The 16,997-nt window shown below is 40.5% G+C and overlaps 1 protein-coding gene across 6 annotated transcripts in view; it reads left to right on the top strand.

Moving 5' to 3' along the window:
- Atxn3 (ataxin 3) overlaps nt 1-10,797 on the top strand; it is a 33,967-nt gene extending 23,170 nt beyond the window's left edge. For 3 of the 6 annotated variants that reach the window (XM_051196494.1, XM_051196492.1, XM_051196496.1), the window contains 2 exons: nt 5,402-5,496; nt 10,685-10,797. In XM_051196494.1, coding sequence (XP_051052451.1) covers nt 5,402-5,496; nt 10,685-10,782 — 193 coding nt within the window. In that variant the 3' untranslated portion in view covers nt 10,783-10,797. Of the gene's footprint in view, nt 1-471; nt 526-5,401; nt 5,497-10,684 lie in introns of those variants that run through there. The other 3 variants (XM_051196493.1, XM_051196497.1, XM_051196498.1) reach the window with 3 other exon arrangements.
- The last annotated feature ends 6,200 nt before the right edge of the window (nt 10,798-16,997 follow it).

Genomic DNA, 16,997 nt, shown 5'->3' with positions numbered 1-16,997 from the left:
TATCTTCCTGCTTCTGCTTCCCTTGTGCTAGGATTACAGATATATATATATCATCGTGCTCAACTTTTGATTATTTTTTAAATCAAACTCCATAATATGATCAATAATATCAATAATGTGTTCAATAATTATGATCAATAATAGATCATTGAACTATGATCTCACATCAGAAAGATAAGGCTAGAGATGGGCTCTACAGTTGTATACCACATCTCATCAATCAGTGATGCATTTATTTTCACATTTCAAACTCTGACCGTCTAGGATGCAGCTCAGCAGGGAGTATACCCAGCAGGTGTGAGGCTAGGCTTCAACCTCCGAACAGCAGCAGTGGCCACGCATCAACAGCTCTCTGAACATGAGCTGCCACGTCTTAAGAGTTGTAGTTGGCGATTAGTGGTGTAAAATTTGGACCATTTTGCATCTGCTGGTATTGTGAAGATAATGTTTACCTTTTTCTGTTTTTTTAAGTCACAGCTCAGAAGTATATGAAGGAAAGTTCTGATCAGCTGACATCCTCTTAATGTGAGATATTTCTAGTCTTTATTCAGTGACTGATTAATAGATTTAATTATATTTACATCCTAAAATAGTGCTTATTAGTGCTTTTCATGTCCTTTTGAATTTTAAAATTAACTCTTTAAATTATGATAAGCCTTAGATTTATGCGTAACACACCCATAATTATTACCCAAATTTAATAAATATCAGCACATGGCCCAGGTTTTGAGCCTCTGACTCCCATTTCTTTCCATTCGCTCACAGGCGTGGACCTGTACTTCACAGTCATCATGACGTTGCTACTTAGCGTGTGCCCCCAAATACCTGGAGTGTTTTTTTCTTTCCTGTAGGGTTGTTTTGTTTTTGACCAGCCTCACTGCCAGGGCTGGTCCTGAACTCCCAGTCATCCCATCTCTCACTCCCAGTGGCACATTGCCAGGGTGCACACCAGACCCAGGGTTTCTGTCTTCTTTTCCCCTAGTAATGCTGTTGTCACAAAATAATGGGGATACTCAACCATTTTATATAAATATCTAGTTTTAAAAATAATATCAAGCTACTTAAGTAGGCAAAATTGGTATTCTAGATATTTAAGAGTTTTTTTTTAAGTATATTCCCATTATCTCTTTCTTCAATAAGTGATAGAAGTGACTGCATACATTCCCTTCGTCATACATGTATTCATGTTTTCTTTCTCTGAGTGTGTGTTTGTGACTGTGTGTGTGTGAGAGAATGTATGTGTGTATATGTGTGTGAGAGGGAGTATTGTGTTTGTGAGAGAGTGTGTGTGTGTGTGGCACAGAGGTCACTTGGCAGGAGTTGGTTCTCTTCCACCATGTGGGTCCTGTGAATTGTACTCGGTTGTCATGCTTAACAGGAAGAATCTTCATATGCTGTACTTTGTCACCCATCCCTTTTATTTAGACATTTTGGGTTTTTTTGTTTTGTTTTGTTTGTTTTTTGAGACAGAATTTCTCTGTATTGCTTTGGAGCCTGTCCTATTTTTTACACATTTTGTTAACTTTTTTGAAATAAAAATTTGAAACTTCAGGAGGTTTATACTTTAGTAGTAGTAAAGATAATTTAGTAGGATCCCATGGTGAATATTGGGCTATAACAATCACAACTTAAAAAACATAACTAGTGCTTTTGAGATGACAGAGATTTTAGCCAACCTTGCACCCTTTTAAAAAGCATGCCTTTTTTTCCTAGTGGTTGATTGTGTACTGAAGATTGTTTCTAGGCTTTTATCCTCTGCTGGGAATTTAATGACAGCTAAGGAATGTTCTACTCAGTCACATAGTGCTGAGATGAATTAAGAGTTAACTTTGTGTTTATCATTGACTAGCATTTAAAAATGCTACTGAGTTTAAGAACAGGGTGCCAAGGGGCTGAGAACGGCTCATTGGCTATCTGTGTGCTGCTCTTGCCTTTTACTCAAATCCCCGATTGCTTATCGCGAATGGTTCCCTAGCTCTCTAGATCCTGTGTTTGGGCTGTTGGCTGTAAGATTGTCTGACTGACCTGGTACTAACTTGTTACTCACAGTTCATCACTATCTTCCCCCATCGAGTTGTTAAAAGCCTTAGACTTAATGTAGATAGCAAGTAAAACACATTATAGGATTTCTTGTGTAAAAAAATTACTACTAAAAACTAGCCTATTATAAATTCATAGCTTATGATAAGTGTCACAAAGTAATAGCTCCTTGACATGACATTTTTCTAGCAGTGATCTGTAAATCTGTTTATCAGTCATATAACCCCAAGCCAGAGTCCACACTAGCATTCCCAATGCCTGCAGTTGGGAGCATAGAATTAAGTGATGGGTCTGTTACATGCTCCACAGATATCTGTTAGGACCATAAATGTCTTCTCCAGGAATAGTTTTGAATGCTGTCATCTGCCTGTTACAAGAAATAGTGTTTGCCAGCAGGATGGATGCAGACATTCATAGCCAAGGAGTGTCATGTTTTGAGAAGTGTGTTGTGAGAAGGGCTGGGACCACTGCTCATTAGGATGACTGGGATCAGATACTCTTGCAGAGGACCCAAGTTCAGGTCCCAGAATCCCCATATGGCTCACACCCAAGCTTCAGAGGACACTAAACTCTATTCTCACTCTGAAGGTATCCACCATACACGTTCATAATATGAAACATTTTTATGTCTTATGTATATATAAATTAGAAAAATATCTTCCTTCAATTTTATTTTATATCTACGGGTATTTTGCCTGCATGTATATATGTGTACTACATGCACGTGAGCTATAGTGCCCTCAACTACTGAACCATCTCCAGCCCCTAACTAAATCTTTTTTTTTTTTTTTTTTTTTTTTTGGTCTAGGTTTTTTTCCCCCAAAGACAGGGCTTCTCTGTGTATGTAGCCCTGGCTGTCCTTGAATTCATTATGTAGACCAGGCTGGCCCCAAACTCATAAATATCCCAGGCCTCTGCTGAGATTAACTGCATACACCACCACTTGTAACGCCCTAACTAAATCTTAAACAAGTAAACATGCAAACAAATAAATAAACAAAACCCAGCTATAACTGTGACCCTGCGATCAGAAGCCATATCGTAGTTGTGAAGCCTTTCTGGGCTCCCGGGGACAGCCATGAGGTAGGACTTAGGACTGAATCGCCTTGACTTTGCGTCTCAGGAAAACAGCTGTGCATGTTGACTCACTTCTGCCCTTCTAGCTCATCTGAGTGTTTGCTCTGTAACCAGAAACCAGGCCCTTGCTCTGCAGCCTCTATAGGACTGAAGGCATGGCGGGAAGGGCGCTGAGGGGCGCATTCCACAGCAGTGTCCTCAGTACTTCACAGAGGTTGTTCAAGGTTGGCAGCTCATTTTCTTTCTTTCTTTATTTCTTTTTTAATTTTTTAAGACATGGTTTCTCTTTAGTTTTGGAGCCTGTCTTGGAACTCGCTTTGTAGATCAGGCTGGCCTTGAACTCACAGAGATCCGCCTGCCTCTGGGACTAAAGGCGTGCAGCTGATTTTCTTCTTGTTTTACATAACTTAGTTATAATGACTGGATGATAATAGAAGGTTAAAGGTTATCTATCTGTCAGCCATAGACTCTGAAGTGGAGGGAGAAGAGGGCATGCAGGGGTCTCCATGATGTACCAGGGTCCCCAGAGCTCAGGCCATGCTCCACACTGCCCATGTTTGAAGGCTCACAACGGCAGAAGGAAGCAGGGAGGAGGGGACTTCCTGCTCGCTGAGTTCTCTGTGCTCACATTTAAAACTCAACACCGAGACGGACAAGCTGGGTATGGTGTTTGCATGGGGCACTTGGGAGGTAGAGGCCAGCAGATCTAGAGTTCAGGGTCACCCTAGGCCAGCAACCTGACTAGAGACCCTTTTTTCAAAATTGAGAGGAACAGTGTTTACAACTGAATCCTGGTCCTTTTAAAATCATACTCAAAATTTTAAATCTATGACTTCTTAATCTCGGTCATTTATATATTTCTTTTTTAGCTTTCTGTGTATGTTTATTACTTAAAAGTAGAGCTAGTCGGCAGAGCTCCTTGTAGCTCCCAGTACATTTTTACCTAGATTATTGACATAACAGAAGCATCTGGGAGTAACTTGTATTCTTTCTCATTGTAGCTTAGTATTTCAGCGTACATTTTTCTAAACACAAGGATATACTCCTGCATGCTTTGTTTTGTTTTTGAGATAGGAATCGACATGTTGCCCAGTCTGGTATTGACTTCCTGGGCTCAGGCAGCCTTTTCCCTTGACCTCTTGAGGAGCTTGTACCACGGGCAGAAGCCACCACTGCCAGCTCACTACTTTTTGAGAGTATCTTAGTCAGTGATCTATTGCTGTGAAGAGACAGTGTGAGCACAGCAGCTCTTACAAAGGAAAGCATTTGTTTGGGGCTTGCTTACAGTTTCAGCGGGTAGTCTGTTGTTACCGTGTCAGGGAGCACGGCAGCACATAGGCAGATGTGCTGGAGAAGTAGCCCAGAGGTCTACATCCGAATCCAGAGGCAGGAAGGGAGAGACTGGCCTGGCATGGCATTTGGAACCTCAGAGCCCACCCTCCAGTGGCACACTCCCTCCAGTGGCCACACCTATATGAACCTGTGGGGGTGGGCGTTCACATCCAAACCACCACATTTTACTCCCCGGCCCCGTAGGCTCATATGTCATAGTGCACACGTAAGTGAGCACTGCTTGGAAAGAATGTCTTCTGAGGTTAACTGTAAGCTCTTTTAAAAGCAAAATCAAAGCACAGAGCACACACTTCCAACATGCAGTAGCACTGTTGTTTCCATTTCTGTATCAAGTACGTGATGAAGCTGCTGTGTGACAGACACAGTCACCTGGGGACACAGGTAAGCAGCATAAAGGTTGTGCTCACAGATCAGAGGAAGCATCAAGGAGGCAGTAGGTTTGTACTGGGAATTAAAGTGAAATAGTGGGATGGCCAGGTGGGCTTGAAGCGGGGTGGTCAGGAGAGGGGTCTCCAGGGAGAAGCTTGCTAAATTCAGACTTGAATGACCACAGGGAGCCAACCAGGGAGGAGCATAGTAAATTTAGATGGTTTGTCTTATCAAAGGTATTTTTCAGTGGCTCCTAATATTAAAGAAGCATAAAGCAACATTCATTTGCACATGAGTAAACTACTAGAGAACCTTACACAGGAAATGAACATACCTACTTCTTGTCCGATAAGTCACATATATAGGTTTTTTTTTTTTAAGAATAAAATTTTTGACCCTTTTATATTTATAATTGTCAAATTAATTCTCACCTTCTGAGGTGTTCAGACCAGTGTTTATTTTGATTTATGGAATAGCTTATGTCCTACATGAATAGGTATTCTCATGGAATATTTATTTCTTAGGTGTTGTTTTAACATATATTCTCTTTTGAATGTTCCAGGCAACAGCAGCAGCACGAGGTAGACCAACCTAGACAGCTTTCATACGCTTGTGAAAGGCCGACCACAAGTTCAGGAGGACTTGGGAACAGCCAAGGTATGGCTCTCTGGCCATTCACCACGATTGTTACTCAATTGCTTTACTTGACACCCAAGGTCCATGTCATTTTTCCTTTATATTTTCTTCCTTCTTTAATTGTATTAAAACTCTTAAATGGATTTGTTATCTACTAAATTCCTTAGACATAAGAAGCAGACAGACTAGGACACTTCGTGAATTTTTATGTTTTATTTATTTAATTAAAAAAACAAAGCAGTTTCACTGTATAGTCTTAGGGCTAGCTTGGAACTTGCTGTGTAGCCTATAGTGGTCTCAAATTAATGGTCCTCCTGTTCGGGCATTTTTAGTAATAGCATTATAGACATGCACCACCACGCCCTGGTTGGTATTAAAATCACACACATAGTACTTGAACTTTACAGATAGCACATTCTTCAAAACTCCTCCAGAGATGGTCCATGAATATTGGTAAATAGAAAATAAATACCCTCCACTACTTGATAAAGGGAAACATACTTTAGTGTAATCTAGATAGTATCTGGAAGTACAGGTTAGTCACCAGCCTTGATTTAATACGTCTTAACTTGAGCCAAGTATTGGGAGAAGTTGAGTGGAAAAGAAACTCTGTCTGTCAGAGGACTTCACGGAGAATCTATGTACAACTCTCAGAATTTGACAGTAAGACGGCAGTCAATTGTTGAAGGATTGTTGTATGAGATGTATTTTGCACTGGAGAGCACACTATGAAGAATCCTTAACTCTGCCGCAGGTGGATTTGACACCTCTGACCGACTGCAGTTGATGTACACATACCCCACACAAGCACCTCTGTGTGTCAGAGGAGGTCCACAAACCAAACTTGAGTAACGCTGTCAGTTTGACAGTATCCGTGTGTCTAGGGTTCAGTTGAAAACCAGTGTCATTCCAAGAACTGTGAAAAGGGGGCCACATGGAAAACTTCAATCATTGTTGGTTCTTGTTTTTACTTTGAGTCAGAGTCTCATCACTGTGTATCCCAGATGAGCCCTAAATTCAGCGTTGTCCTACTGTTGACCCCTGAGTGCTGAAACTATGGTTACACTGTCACACCTGATCCCACAAATAAGTTCAAGGGCAGAAAGTAAGCTAGAAACCTACAAATTGGAGAAGTTGAGAGTGAACTTCAGATTAGTATAAATCCAAAGAAATAAATGGCAAGACTCATAGACTCTGAGAATTTAAGATACTGCCCACATCAGTAAGAATAACTTTTCCAACATCAATTTGAAGTGGAGAAATTTCTTGTGAGTGAAGGAGTGGATAAATGTGTTTTAAAGTGCTTAAAGAAAATTTAAAACCCAGGATTACATACTGGGTGCAGTGATTAACATACTCTGTAGAATTGGGGGGGGGGGTGTCTCTAGCAGTCCTGTGCTAAAGAAAAGGAGCTGCACATGGTGGCACACACCTTTAGTCCCAGCGCTCGGGAGGCAGAGGCAAGCAGATCTCTAAGTTCAAGCCCAGCCTGGTCTACAAAGTGAGTTCCAGGACAGCCAGGGCTCCGCAGAGAAACCCTGTCTTAAAAAAATAAAAACCAGGGTGGCTACATGGAAGGAAATCAGCCATCATCAGAGTCATCAGTTACAGAGACCCACAACTGGACAATGCAGAGAGTGAGAGACCTTAGATACCCAGTGCTAAATGGTTGTCTCCATCAAACTCTACCTTTTTAGAGCTCAGGGAACTTTGAGGAGGTGTGACAGAAAGATGGTACCAGCCAATGGGGATGGAAGATACCAGGAAAACAGTGCCTTCCAGATTCACTGGAATACACACATAAAATTCAAAAGAGATGGTGGTAGCGTGCACAGGGTCTGCACAAGGCCAAGCCTGAGCGGTCTCAGCAATGAGATGGGGACATGGATATGATCTCCCATCCCCAACTCAGAAGCTCTCTCCAATTGAAAGCCACTTGCAGAAGGAAAATCAGTTTTCTCCACTGGAGTCTCATTGGGTATAGAATCATATCGAAGGGCAGCCCCATGCCCAGTAGACAACCAACTCAAATTCAGTGTTCCTTTTGAAGAAGTGTCTCTTAATGCTCTGGCTTTTTTTTTTTTTTTTTTTTTTCTTTCTCCTTAAACCTTACTTGTCTTTTGCTTATCTATTATGGTTTCTAATTTTGTGGGGTTTTTTTTTTTTTTAATGGGTTTTCTATGTGCATGTTTGTCTCTGCATGCATATGTATGTGTGGTGTGCTTTTCTCCTTTTCTTTCTGTTTCCTTTGTTCTGTGGGTTTTGTTTTTTAAATTTTCCTGTTTCTCCCCCCCCCCCCCAGGAAAGAGAGAAAGAAAAGCATGACTGGATCAGTAGGAAGGTGGGGAGGATGTCTGAGGAGGTGAGGAAGGGGAAACCCTGATCAGAGTATATTGTTTGAAAAAAGTATTTTCAATTAAAAAGAAAAAAAAACTTAAGAAAATTCTCAAAATGGGAAAGAAATGAGGTAATATTGAGGCAAGAATAGGAAGAGTGAAAGATGTTAAATACAGTTCCCTTCTTTTGAATTTTCTGAATTATATTTGATTGTTGAAACAAAAATTGTATCGCTGATCTGGTTTGATTGTATATTTGACAGTTATGAATAAGGGAGGCTAAGGGACAGAAAGTGAGGTAAGCTTTCTTTATTGCATTTTAACTTCAGAAAGTAATTGACTTGTTTCTTAAAAATCTGATCCTACACTAGGACACCTTTAATCTTGGCACTCCAGGAGCAGAAGCAGGTGGGTTTCTATGAGCTCAAGGCCATCCTAATCTACATAGTGAGTTGCAGGCCAGCCAGGGCCACATAGTGAGACCCTGTCTCAAGAAAAAAAAGCAAGCTGAATATATACTGACCATGTGACCCAACCAATACTCATGGATATTTATGCCACAGATTTAAAAATGTATGTCTACACAAAAGTATATATACAATCGTTCATAGCTATTTTATTGGTCTTAATTAAAATTTGGAGACAACTATATATTAGGTGAATAAATGATTAAGCTAACTGTAGTACTTCATGCCATAGAGTATTACTTTCCTGATTAAAAAAGAAGCCAATCTTGATGCATGCAGCATCTGGGCTGGACCTCAGGGCCATTTTGCCAGGTTGAAGACTGTCTAGAAAGGTTTCAGGCTGACATTAGTATAGCATTCTAAAACTCCCAAGTGATTTCAGATACAGAATAAGATAGTGTAGCCACATACAAGGTGGTGTGTTATGGATGTTTCTTCCTGCCAGCCTGGTCCCACAGCTGCATCAGATGCTATATTAGTTATAAAGCTGTTGGTTGATAACTAGGGCTTCTTATTGGCTAGCTGTCTTAATAACCCATAACTACTAATCTGTGTATTTCTGCGCAGTCTTATCTTACTGGAGAACACCAGACTCATGCGTGTCCCCCTTCCCGTGATCACATGGTGACTGCTCTCTGCCTACATCTCCTAGAATCCTCAACTCCTAGGTCTGCCTATCTTGCTGCCCTATTGACCAATAGTGTTTCATTCATCAACCAATTACATAAACATATACAGAAAGTCAGTGCCCATCAGTGGTGGAAAGTTGGGTGTGAATAGAAAGCAGCGTAAGAGGGAGGGCATTGTGGCGATGTAATGGTTTTATGGGGTTTGTTTTTGTAGTACCTAGAATCAAACCTGGGCCTGGTGCATGCTAGGCAAAAATGATACCACCAAGTGCTCTGCCTTTCACAGCTTAGGGACTGCTCTAAACGGGGTGATGGGGAATGAAGAAATAACACAGAGCAAAGCTGGTGTTGGGTAGGCCATGTGCTCTGATGGAAATTGAGTGCATTTATTAAATAGAGCATAAAGGAGGAGGCATGTGCATACATGTCATTGTGGGTGTGGTGTGATGTAGTTAGCTGATGTTGATAGATGGTCTCTGTAGGGGAGCAGTCTCAGATCGCAGTTATCCAAAAGGAAGCTGCCTTGATAGTTTCTGCTCACACTGGTTTTAGCTAATGGTCAACTGTTCATCATTAACACCCCTACTTGGACCAGAAGAAGGCTTTGGCATTTCTCTTGGACCAGAGGAACATTTCTCTGAGCCTGACCCAGGGAAGGCTTTGCCATTCCCATGTGTCTGAAACAGTAGGGTCCTTGACATGGTTGTGTTCATTCAGTATGTTCATTCCCCACAACTTAACATGCCCCGAGCCCTCTAGTTGTGGTGGTGGTGGTGATGGAGTTTACATGTGTGATATAATGCCACATTAGGCATTTTTTCTTTATTACAACAAAACGGCCAAAAAAGAAAAAAAGAAAAAGATTTTTTAAATTCCATTTAGAACCACCAACATTGTGCTATAGTCCATGTTTCAGTTTGAACTTTAGTTATAAAGATGTAACTGTTGGGAGAAATTGAGCTGACAGGTCCACAGGACCCCTATCATTGCAACTTCCTGTGAATTTAATTGTTTACAGGTAAAAAGGTTTTCTAAAATGTCTGATTTATTAGTAAATACAACAAATGTAAAATGCGTTATGATAAATGAAGAGGTCTACATTCGGACGGCTGTGTATACTGTGTGAGACTATGACTTGCCAGACAGGTAGAACTATAAACAGACATGTGATTGGGCTTTGGGTTGGTCACAAAGGAACTGGACAAGGAGGAGCAATAGGTATGTGTCTTATATACTATTTTGTTCTCTATCCATTTGTGGATTTTAAACTGTCACACAAATAGCATGTGAATTATTAAATAAAAAAAAGAAAGAAAGAAAGAAACTAGGCTCAGCAAGATGGCTCAGCAGAGAAAGGTGCTTGCTGTCAAACCTGACACCTGACACAGTCATCAAGAACCATCTGCTGGAAGGCGGGCACTAGCTCGCTCTGTCCTCTGCCCTCTGCACACATGGCACATGGTACCTGCAGATTTACACAGTTAAGTCTTTTTTTTCCCCCGTCATTTTAGACAGTTTTCCTGTAGCTTGGGCTGGCCTCAAGTGCTGTATTGTCAAGGACAAACCTGAACTTCTGAGACTCCTGCCTCTATCTCTTGAGTGCTAGGATTACAGGAGACTCCATGACTGATTTTATGCCATGCTAGGGATTGAACCCAGGGCCTTGTGTGTGCTTGGCAAGCACTGTACCGACTTAGCTACACCCTAGTTTAAAAGTTTGCCTTTTTGTGATTGAGAATCTTTCAGAAATGTGTCTGAGAACTGTTTTCTTTCCCAGCAGGTGATGCTTCGAGTGAAGAAGACATGCTTCGGGCAGCTGTAACCATGTCCTTAGAAACTGCTGAAGATAATTTGAAAGTGGAAAGAAAAGAATAATACCTTTAAAAATCATTTTGCTACTCATACTTTCTAACATTGTCTGTGTGATTACAGTGTAAGGTCCACTTTGCAATATGTTCACTGGAAGAGATAAGATACTTCAGTGGTTTATAAACAAATGATCAGAAAGCCAGAAATGTGTCATAGGACTAAGTAATGATCCAGATACTAGCCAAAGAGGCAGTCAGCAACTAAAGAAACTTAAGGTTGTTTTCTAAATGTCCTCTTTTGTTTTTAAAGTGTGCAATATCTAACTGAAATTAGGGAGTTTTTCTTGGCTCTTTGTGGACCAACTAATTAGCTCTTGCCATTGAACTTGATCTTGTATTTTTGTTTTCATTTTCTCTCCATTGGTTTGGTTCACTTGAGCTTGTTTCATATTAGACCAACCTTTTATGGAAATGTCTGTCTCGTTACAGAAACTAACCCGTCTTCTCTGTGAGCGTGCGCACGTGTGTGTGTGTGTGTGTGTGTGTGTGTGTGTGTGTGTGTGTGTGTGTTTGTGTGTGTGTGTGTGTGTGTGTAGGATACATGGATGCTTCCTTGGGGTACCAGCTCTAACATGTTAGTCTGTTCTGAGGTTTGACTTTTTAAGCCCTCTCTAGTGGGATCACTATTTCTTAACTTTGGTGCATTCCTATACTCTGCAGTCAGCACTGCTTGAGTATCTGAGTCTAAATGGGCTGGTTTTGTGTGAGCATGAGCTTTTGGGCTCATTGTAAAGGTTCTGGGTGTGCCCTGCCTGACGTCTCTAATCCTTCCGTCCTGTATCCCTCTTTAAATACACACTTCTTTAACATGCAGCCGCCATGAGAAGCTTGACCTTCAGTGGTGTGGCTGGTTTGCTTTAGCTTGTTCTTTTGTGACAGGAGCTTTGTGTTCTCTTTACAATAAGTCCTGGAATATATGCCTGCCTCACTGTTTTTTGTTTTTTTGTTTTTTTGTTTTTTTTTTCTTCTTTCCTTTCTTTCTTTCTTTCTTTTTAAAAATAGAATACAGCCTATTAGGATGGTGGTCAAGAATGTGAAAGTAATCTACTAATGAAAATACTTAAATATACTGTGGATTGACTCTTGCAATCATGTTTAAATTGCTTAAGAATTACAGAAGTCACATTGGCTCCGTCCTTCACAGAAGGCTCTTGTCTGTAAATATGAAAGTTCGTAGTTTTGATAGACATTCTTTAATTGGAATGCACTGTCTTTCTGGGTCAATACTTTGTATGATTTGGGTGAAAATTTACTGTGTCTCATGGGTGTCATAGATCCTGATAACTCCTCTCCTTCCCTCTTTGTCCCCTTTTGAATGTTGACTTGTATATAGGTAAAATCCAAGAAGAAATTTTAACCAATAGCTTAGCTTAGGAAGGTGAAGAATGGTATATTGCTCTACTGGTGTGTGTTCTACACACGTTTTATCAGGGAAAGTTTTTTGATGTAGGATTTATTGCTGTCTAACTGCAAAAAATACAAATATTTTATTTATGATTATGGATAAGACAGATGGTTTTGCTTTGGTTGGCTACTCTAGGGACTGGACCCAGGGCTTCCCTTCTTCCTGTGTGCTAGGCAGGCATTCTACCTCTGAGCTACATCCCCAGTTCCAAAACAGCGGGATTTTTTTTTTTCCTTAGTCATTTTGTGCCAATTAAAGTTTTTTTGTTTTTTTTTTGTTTTTTTTTTTTTGGAGTTTGTGAAAAATTAGTCTTATTTTAAAATCTATGAAGTTTTCTTTTAGTAATTGCAAAGGTTCAGAAGAATTGTACAACTTTAGGGTTTTGGAGTTAGGACCCTTACTATTCATAGTTAAGTGTTAGACTGAAGTATGTAACTACCCCAGCGTGCCAGTCACATCATCTGGACATTGGCCCTTTTCTGTTCTCATTGACAAATCACATTAAACTTTCCTACAGTTAGGTTGATGAGCTACCTGATAGAAAAAAAGAGAAAGCCAATATGAATTTCAGTTTTAACTTTAGAATTTATAAAACATTCATATAACACAACCTAGTTAAATCACTTATGAAGTATAGCATGTTGTTCTTTTATCAGAGACATTTTAAAGAGAAAGAGCATATGTTGAATATCATTGAGTATATTTTTTTAATTTGTTATGAATTGTTGTATTTGGCGAGGCAAATCCAAAATCACTGTTGAACTGCCATCTCTTTTGGATTGACTTAGGCTTACCTGAACGTTTAGATTTCATTATTAATGAGTAGCCAGTATGCAAAGACCCCCAGTGCTTATTATAACCACAGTATCAAAAAGTGCAAAGGCTCTGTGAAACTCTAGTTCATACCCCAGGAGCTGCCATTTACAAGGGCAAGGGGATCCACTGGTACTGCTGTGCTGTGGACTTGACTGACATTTCCATTGTTTGTATCAATTTGGAACACCTTAATGTTTAATATTTAAACTACTGGTATCATTTTTTTTCTAATGTATAACTTGTACTCCCAGATAAAATACTACAGTTAGTATCATAAGCAAGTATAAGAACACTTTGGAAGGCCAGGCAAGGTGCTGCACACCTTTAACCCCAGTACTCAGCAGGCAGAGGATGGCAGATCTCTCTGAATTCAAGGCCAGCCTTGTCTATACAGTGAGTTCCAAATCTGCAAGAGCTGCACAGTGAGACCTTGTCTTAAAGAAAGAGAAAGAAACTTGGCCTAAACCCTAAATCTACAAAAATGAAACAAAAAAGAAGACGGCAATATACAGATATTTCACTGATATGAATTATTAGATACAGTCGTGCAGGTAAATTCTGCACTAAACTTTTAGTACGTTGGCCACATCATTTACAGTTCATAGATGGTATTTAAGATGGTGCTCCCCCACCTGCAAACTTGAATATTTTTTTTTTTGATGAAACCAAAGTTAATGCGAAAGAATGCTCAAATTGAGTAATCTGCATTGTTTTATTTAATATCAAGTTGATTAAAATAAGTTTTATTCATGTCAGAGTCTAAAGCACTCATTTTGAATACCTGCATATTTGATACTATTTTTAAATCATGCCAGTGCCAAGAATTACTAAATTCTTACAATTGGTTCCTGTGACCAGCACAAGTCCAATTGGGTAGTGCAGAACCAGACTATGCTATCTTATTTAAAAGTCTTAAGTTGGGAAATCCCAATGTTTTAAATTAGTAAGAGGATTCAGTTGTTAATACTGAGACCCTTGATAACAGCTTTAAATTCAGCAGTGAGGATGTGCTCAATGGTAGAGCAGTTGCCTAGTGGTTCAGGCCTTGCATTCAGTCCTTACCACTGCAAAAGAATGAAAGTTCACATGGAATTTACATGTCGAGAGGCCTTAAGGAGTACTTTCAGATGAAGTGTTTGCTGAACTTTAGCCCTGCCAAGTGCAGAGCTATGATTGATGTATGTGACCCTAAGGAAAACCAGATTGGATTAAGTAGTCAGTAGTGTAGATAACTTTTTGTTTTTCATATTTAAAACAAAAAGTCTCCCTGTGTTTCCTGATTTGTTTTTAATAAGCTAAAGAAACAAATTGGTTTTGTATTTTTTTTCAAAGTGTTAACACATAATAAAAGGTTTGGTTGTAGTCTTTCATGAATGAAAAGGATATTGATTTTGTTTTTAATTTGAGGATACTTTTTATTTCTGTAATGGTCTGTCATTTTAAGAATTAGGACAAAACAATATCCCTGAATTTATGGAGGTTTAATAGTACCAGTACATATTTTAAGACTGCAGTCATGGATGAGGTAGTAGTGGGAAACACAGTTATTTAGGAAATACTTGTGTCTTGCTTAGCTTAAAGATAGTATGTTCCCTGGAATGTTTTTCATGATTTTTTTTTTTTTTTTTTAGAGGAAGACAGATGTTTGAAATGTGATTATCTAATTTCTACAACACTGGCCTAAATAGGAATAACTTTTTTTAAAAAAAAAAAAAAAATGACTGCTCTGTAAAATAAAATATTTGAAACGCAAGTGCAAAAGCCGCGAAATAAAAGGCACTGTCTTCTGGCCGATCTGATGCACTGTGGCTGTGCAGTTTGCTCAGGACCCAACTCTGCAGCCCTTCCTCGTGTGCCCAGTCTCCTGGAATTGGGGCAGCCACTCCACAGGTCTTCCATCTGTCTGCTCCTTCGAAAGCTGGCCTTCCAAAGCACTGTTGAACACTGAGAGTTCTGTTGATGTGGATGTTAATGAGTTGTATTTTAACTATCAGAGATTATTAAATAAAGAGAATGATTGCTTTTCTATTAACCTTTCTCTGTTCATTGTGAATTCATAGCCTTGCTCTTCTGAGTCTGTTGGGAGGCACAGTTGCATCTCTGTTTGGTGAGAGCTTTTCCCAAATGCTGTTTCAGGTCACAGCCAGACTCACTGTACCAGGACCTTAAGGTAGCTGGACTTGGAGAACCTGTCAGTGGAGCTGTGTGTATGTATGAAGCTGAAGTGAAGCCCTCACAGATTCCTCTTGGAGAACACATAACCACCCCATCCCAGATACACAGTTGTCACTGCTTGAGGATGAACCCACTGGCCTTATACCTGTGCCCTCTCCTCAGATCTCTTCCAAGAATAGAGTCCCACATCATTCCTTGAAATCTGGTTTTAAATATTTGTTCAGTTGGTCTTAACCTTAAGAGACAAAGCACATTTAGTAACTTGTTTTGTCAATATGAGACTTTTGTCCTGGCTGTCCTGGAACTCCCTTGGTAGACCAGGCTGGCCTCAAACTCACTGAGGCCCGCCTGCCTCTGCCTCCCAAGTGCTGGGACTAAAGGTGCGTGCCACCACCACCCAGCTGAGACATTTCCTATGTAGCCTTGACTGACTTGGAACATGTGGAACCTCCTGCTTTAGACTCCCGAGTGCTGGGTTTTCCAGTGTGTGCTACTATGCCTGGCCAGGATTGTTTTCTCTTGCCCATTCTCTACCCTATGCCAGGGACCTGAGCCGCCCTTTGTCTCTCAGGCTGCCACAGAGAAAGTTCATTCATGCAGCATTCAGTGACAGTCTATGTGCTTACTATCAGCCTTACATTGTTCTAGGTTTTTAGAAACAGCCATGAGTAATACTACTCATTCAGAATCGGAATGCTCTCATGGCCTGTGCTGTGAGAGAAATGTATAGCATACCATTGTGGCTCAGTAGTGATGAGCCAAGTGTATAGAATCTATTAGTTGCCTTTCTTGCCACTGAGACAATGCCTGACAAGAGGCAGCTTAGGAATGATCGGTTTGGGCTCAGTTTCTGAGGGTACAGGACATCACCACGGCAGGGAAGGCATGGCAGCTACCAAGTCTTCCATCTTGGCAGATCAGGAAATGACTCCACAGGTATCGAGGCTGGCCTATATCTTCTAAGTCCTGCCCCGAGTACTGCAGCTAGGCCTCACCTCTGAAAGAGTTCATAACCTCCCAAACAGTGCCACCAGTTAGGGATGAAGTATTCAAACAATACTCCAGAGGACATCAAACCACACCAAATCATGCAATGTAAACACTGATGACTCCTCAATGCTTATTATAACACTATTTGGAGTCCAGAAAAAAGGGGACAATGGACATAAGAAATATCAACTAATCTATTTTTCACAAAGGAATTGGGTAGAATATAGTATTAATGAGAAAATGCTGGGAGTGATAGTTCATGCCTTTAATCCTTGTGCTCGGGTGGATTTTTATTGAGTTTGAGGCCAGGCTGGTCTGTGTAAGCAACTTCCAGTTAACATAGTGAGATACGGGTGGGGATGGTGTAGCTAATAGCGTTTTTCTGATTTAGGAATTTACTGAATCACTCTAGCACGGGGCTTCTCTCTGATATGATGAGTTTAATTTTGCTATGTTGGTCTTGCAACTTCCTGAATGATGATCAGGGACACCCAGGCTAACCATGGGGGTGTTTGGCAGGAAAAGGAAGAATCAGCCATGATGGCTAATATTGGATGTCAACTTGGTTGCCTGGGAAGAGGGAACTTCAATTGAAGAATTGCCTCTATTAGATTGGCCTGTGGACATGCCTGTGGGGATTTTTTTTAATTGTTATTACTAATTGATACAGGAGGATCAGCTGCTGTAGATGGTACCATCCCTAGGTGGGTGGGCCTGTACTATGTAAGAAAGCTGATCATGAGTCTGGGAGTGAGCTAGTGAGCAGCCTTCCTCCTTGGTGTCTGACTTCAGTTCCTGCCCAGACTTTCCTCAGTGACCTGGGAGCTGTAAGATGA

The sequence above is a fragment of the Phodopus roborovskii genome, unplaced genomic scaffold (assembly GCF_943737965.1).
Source record: "Phodopus roborovskii unplaced genomic scaffold, PHOROB, whole genome shotgun sequence".
Classification (NCBI taxonomy): domain Eukaryota; kingdom Metazoa; phylum Chordata; class Mammalia; order Rodentia; family Cricetidae; genus Phodopus; species Phodopus roborovskii.
The sequence above is the reverse complement of the archived record's forward strand: the minus strand, read 5'-3'. Positions and strand labels throughout refer to the sequence as shown.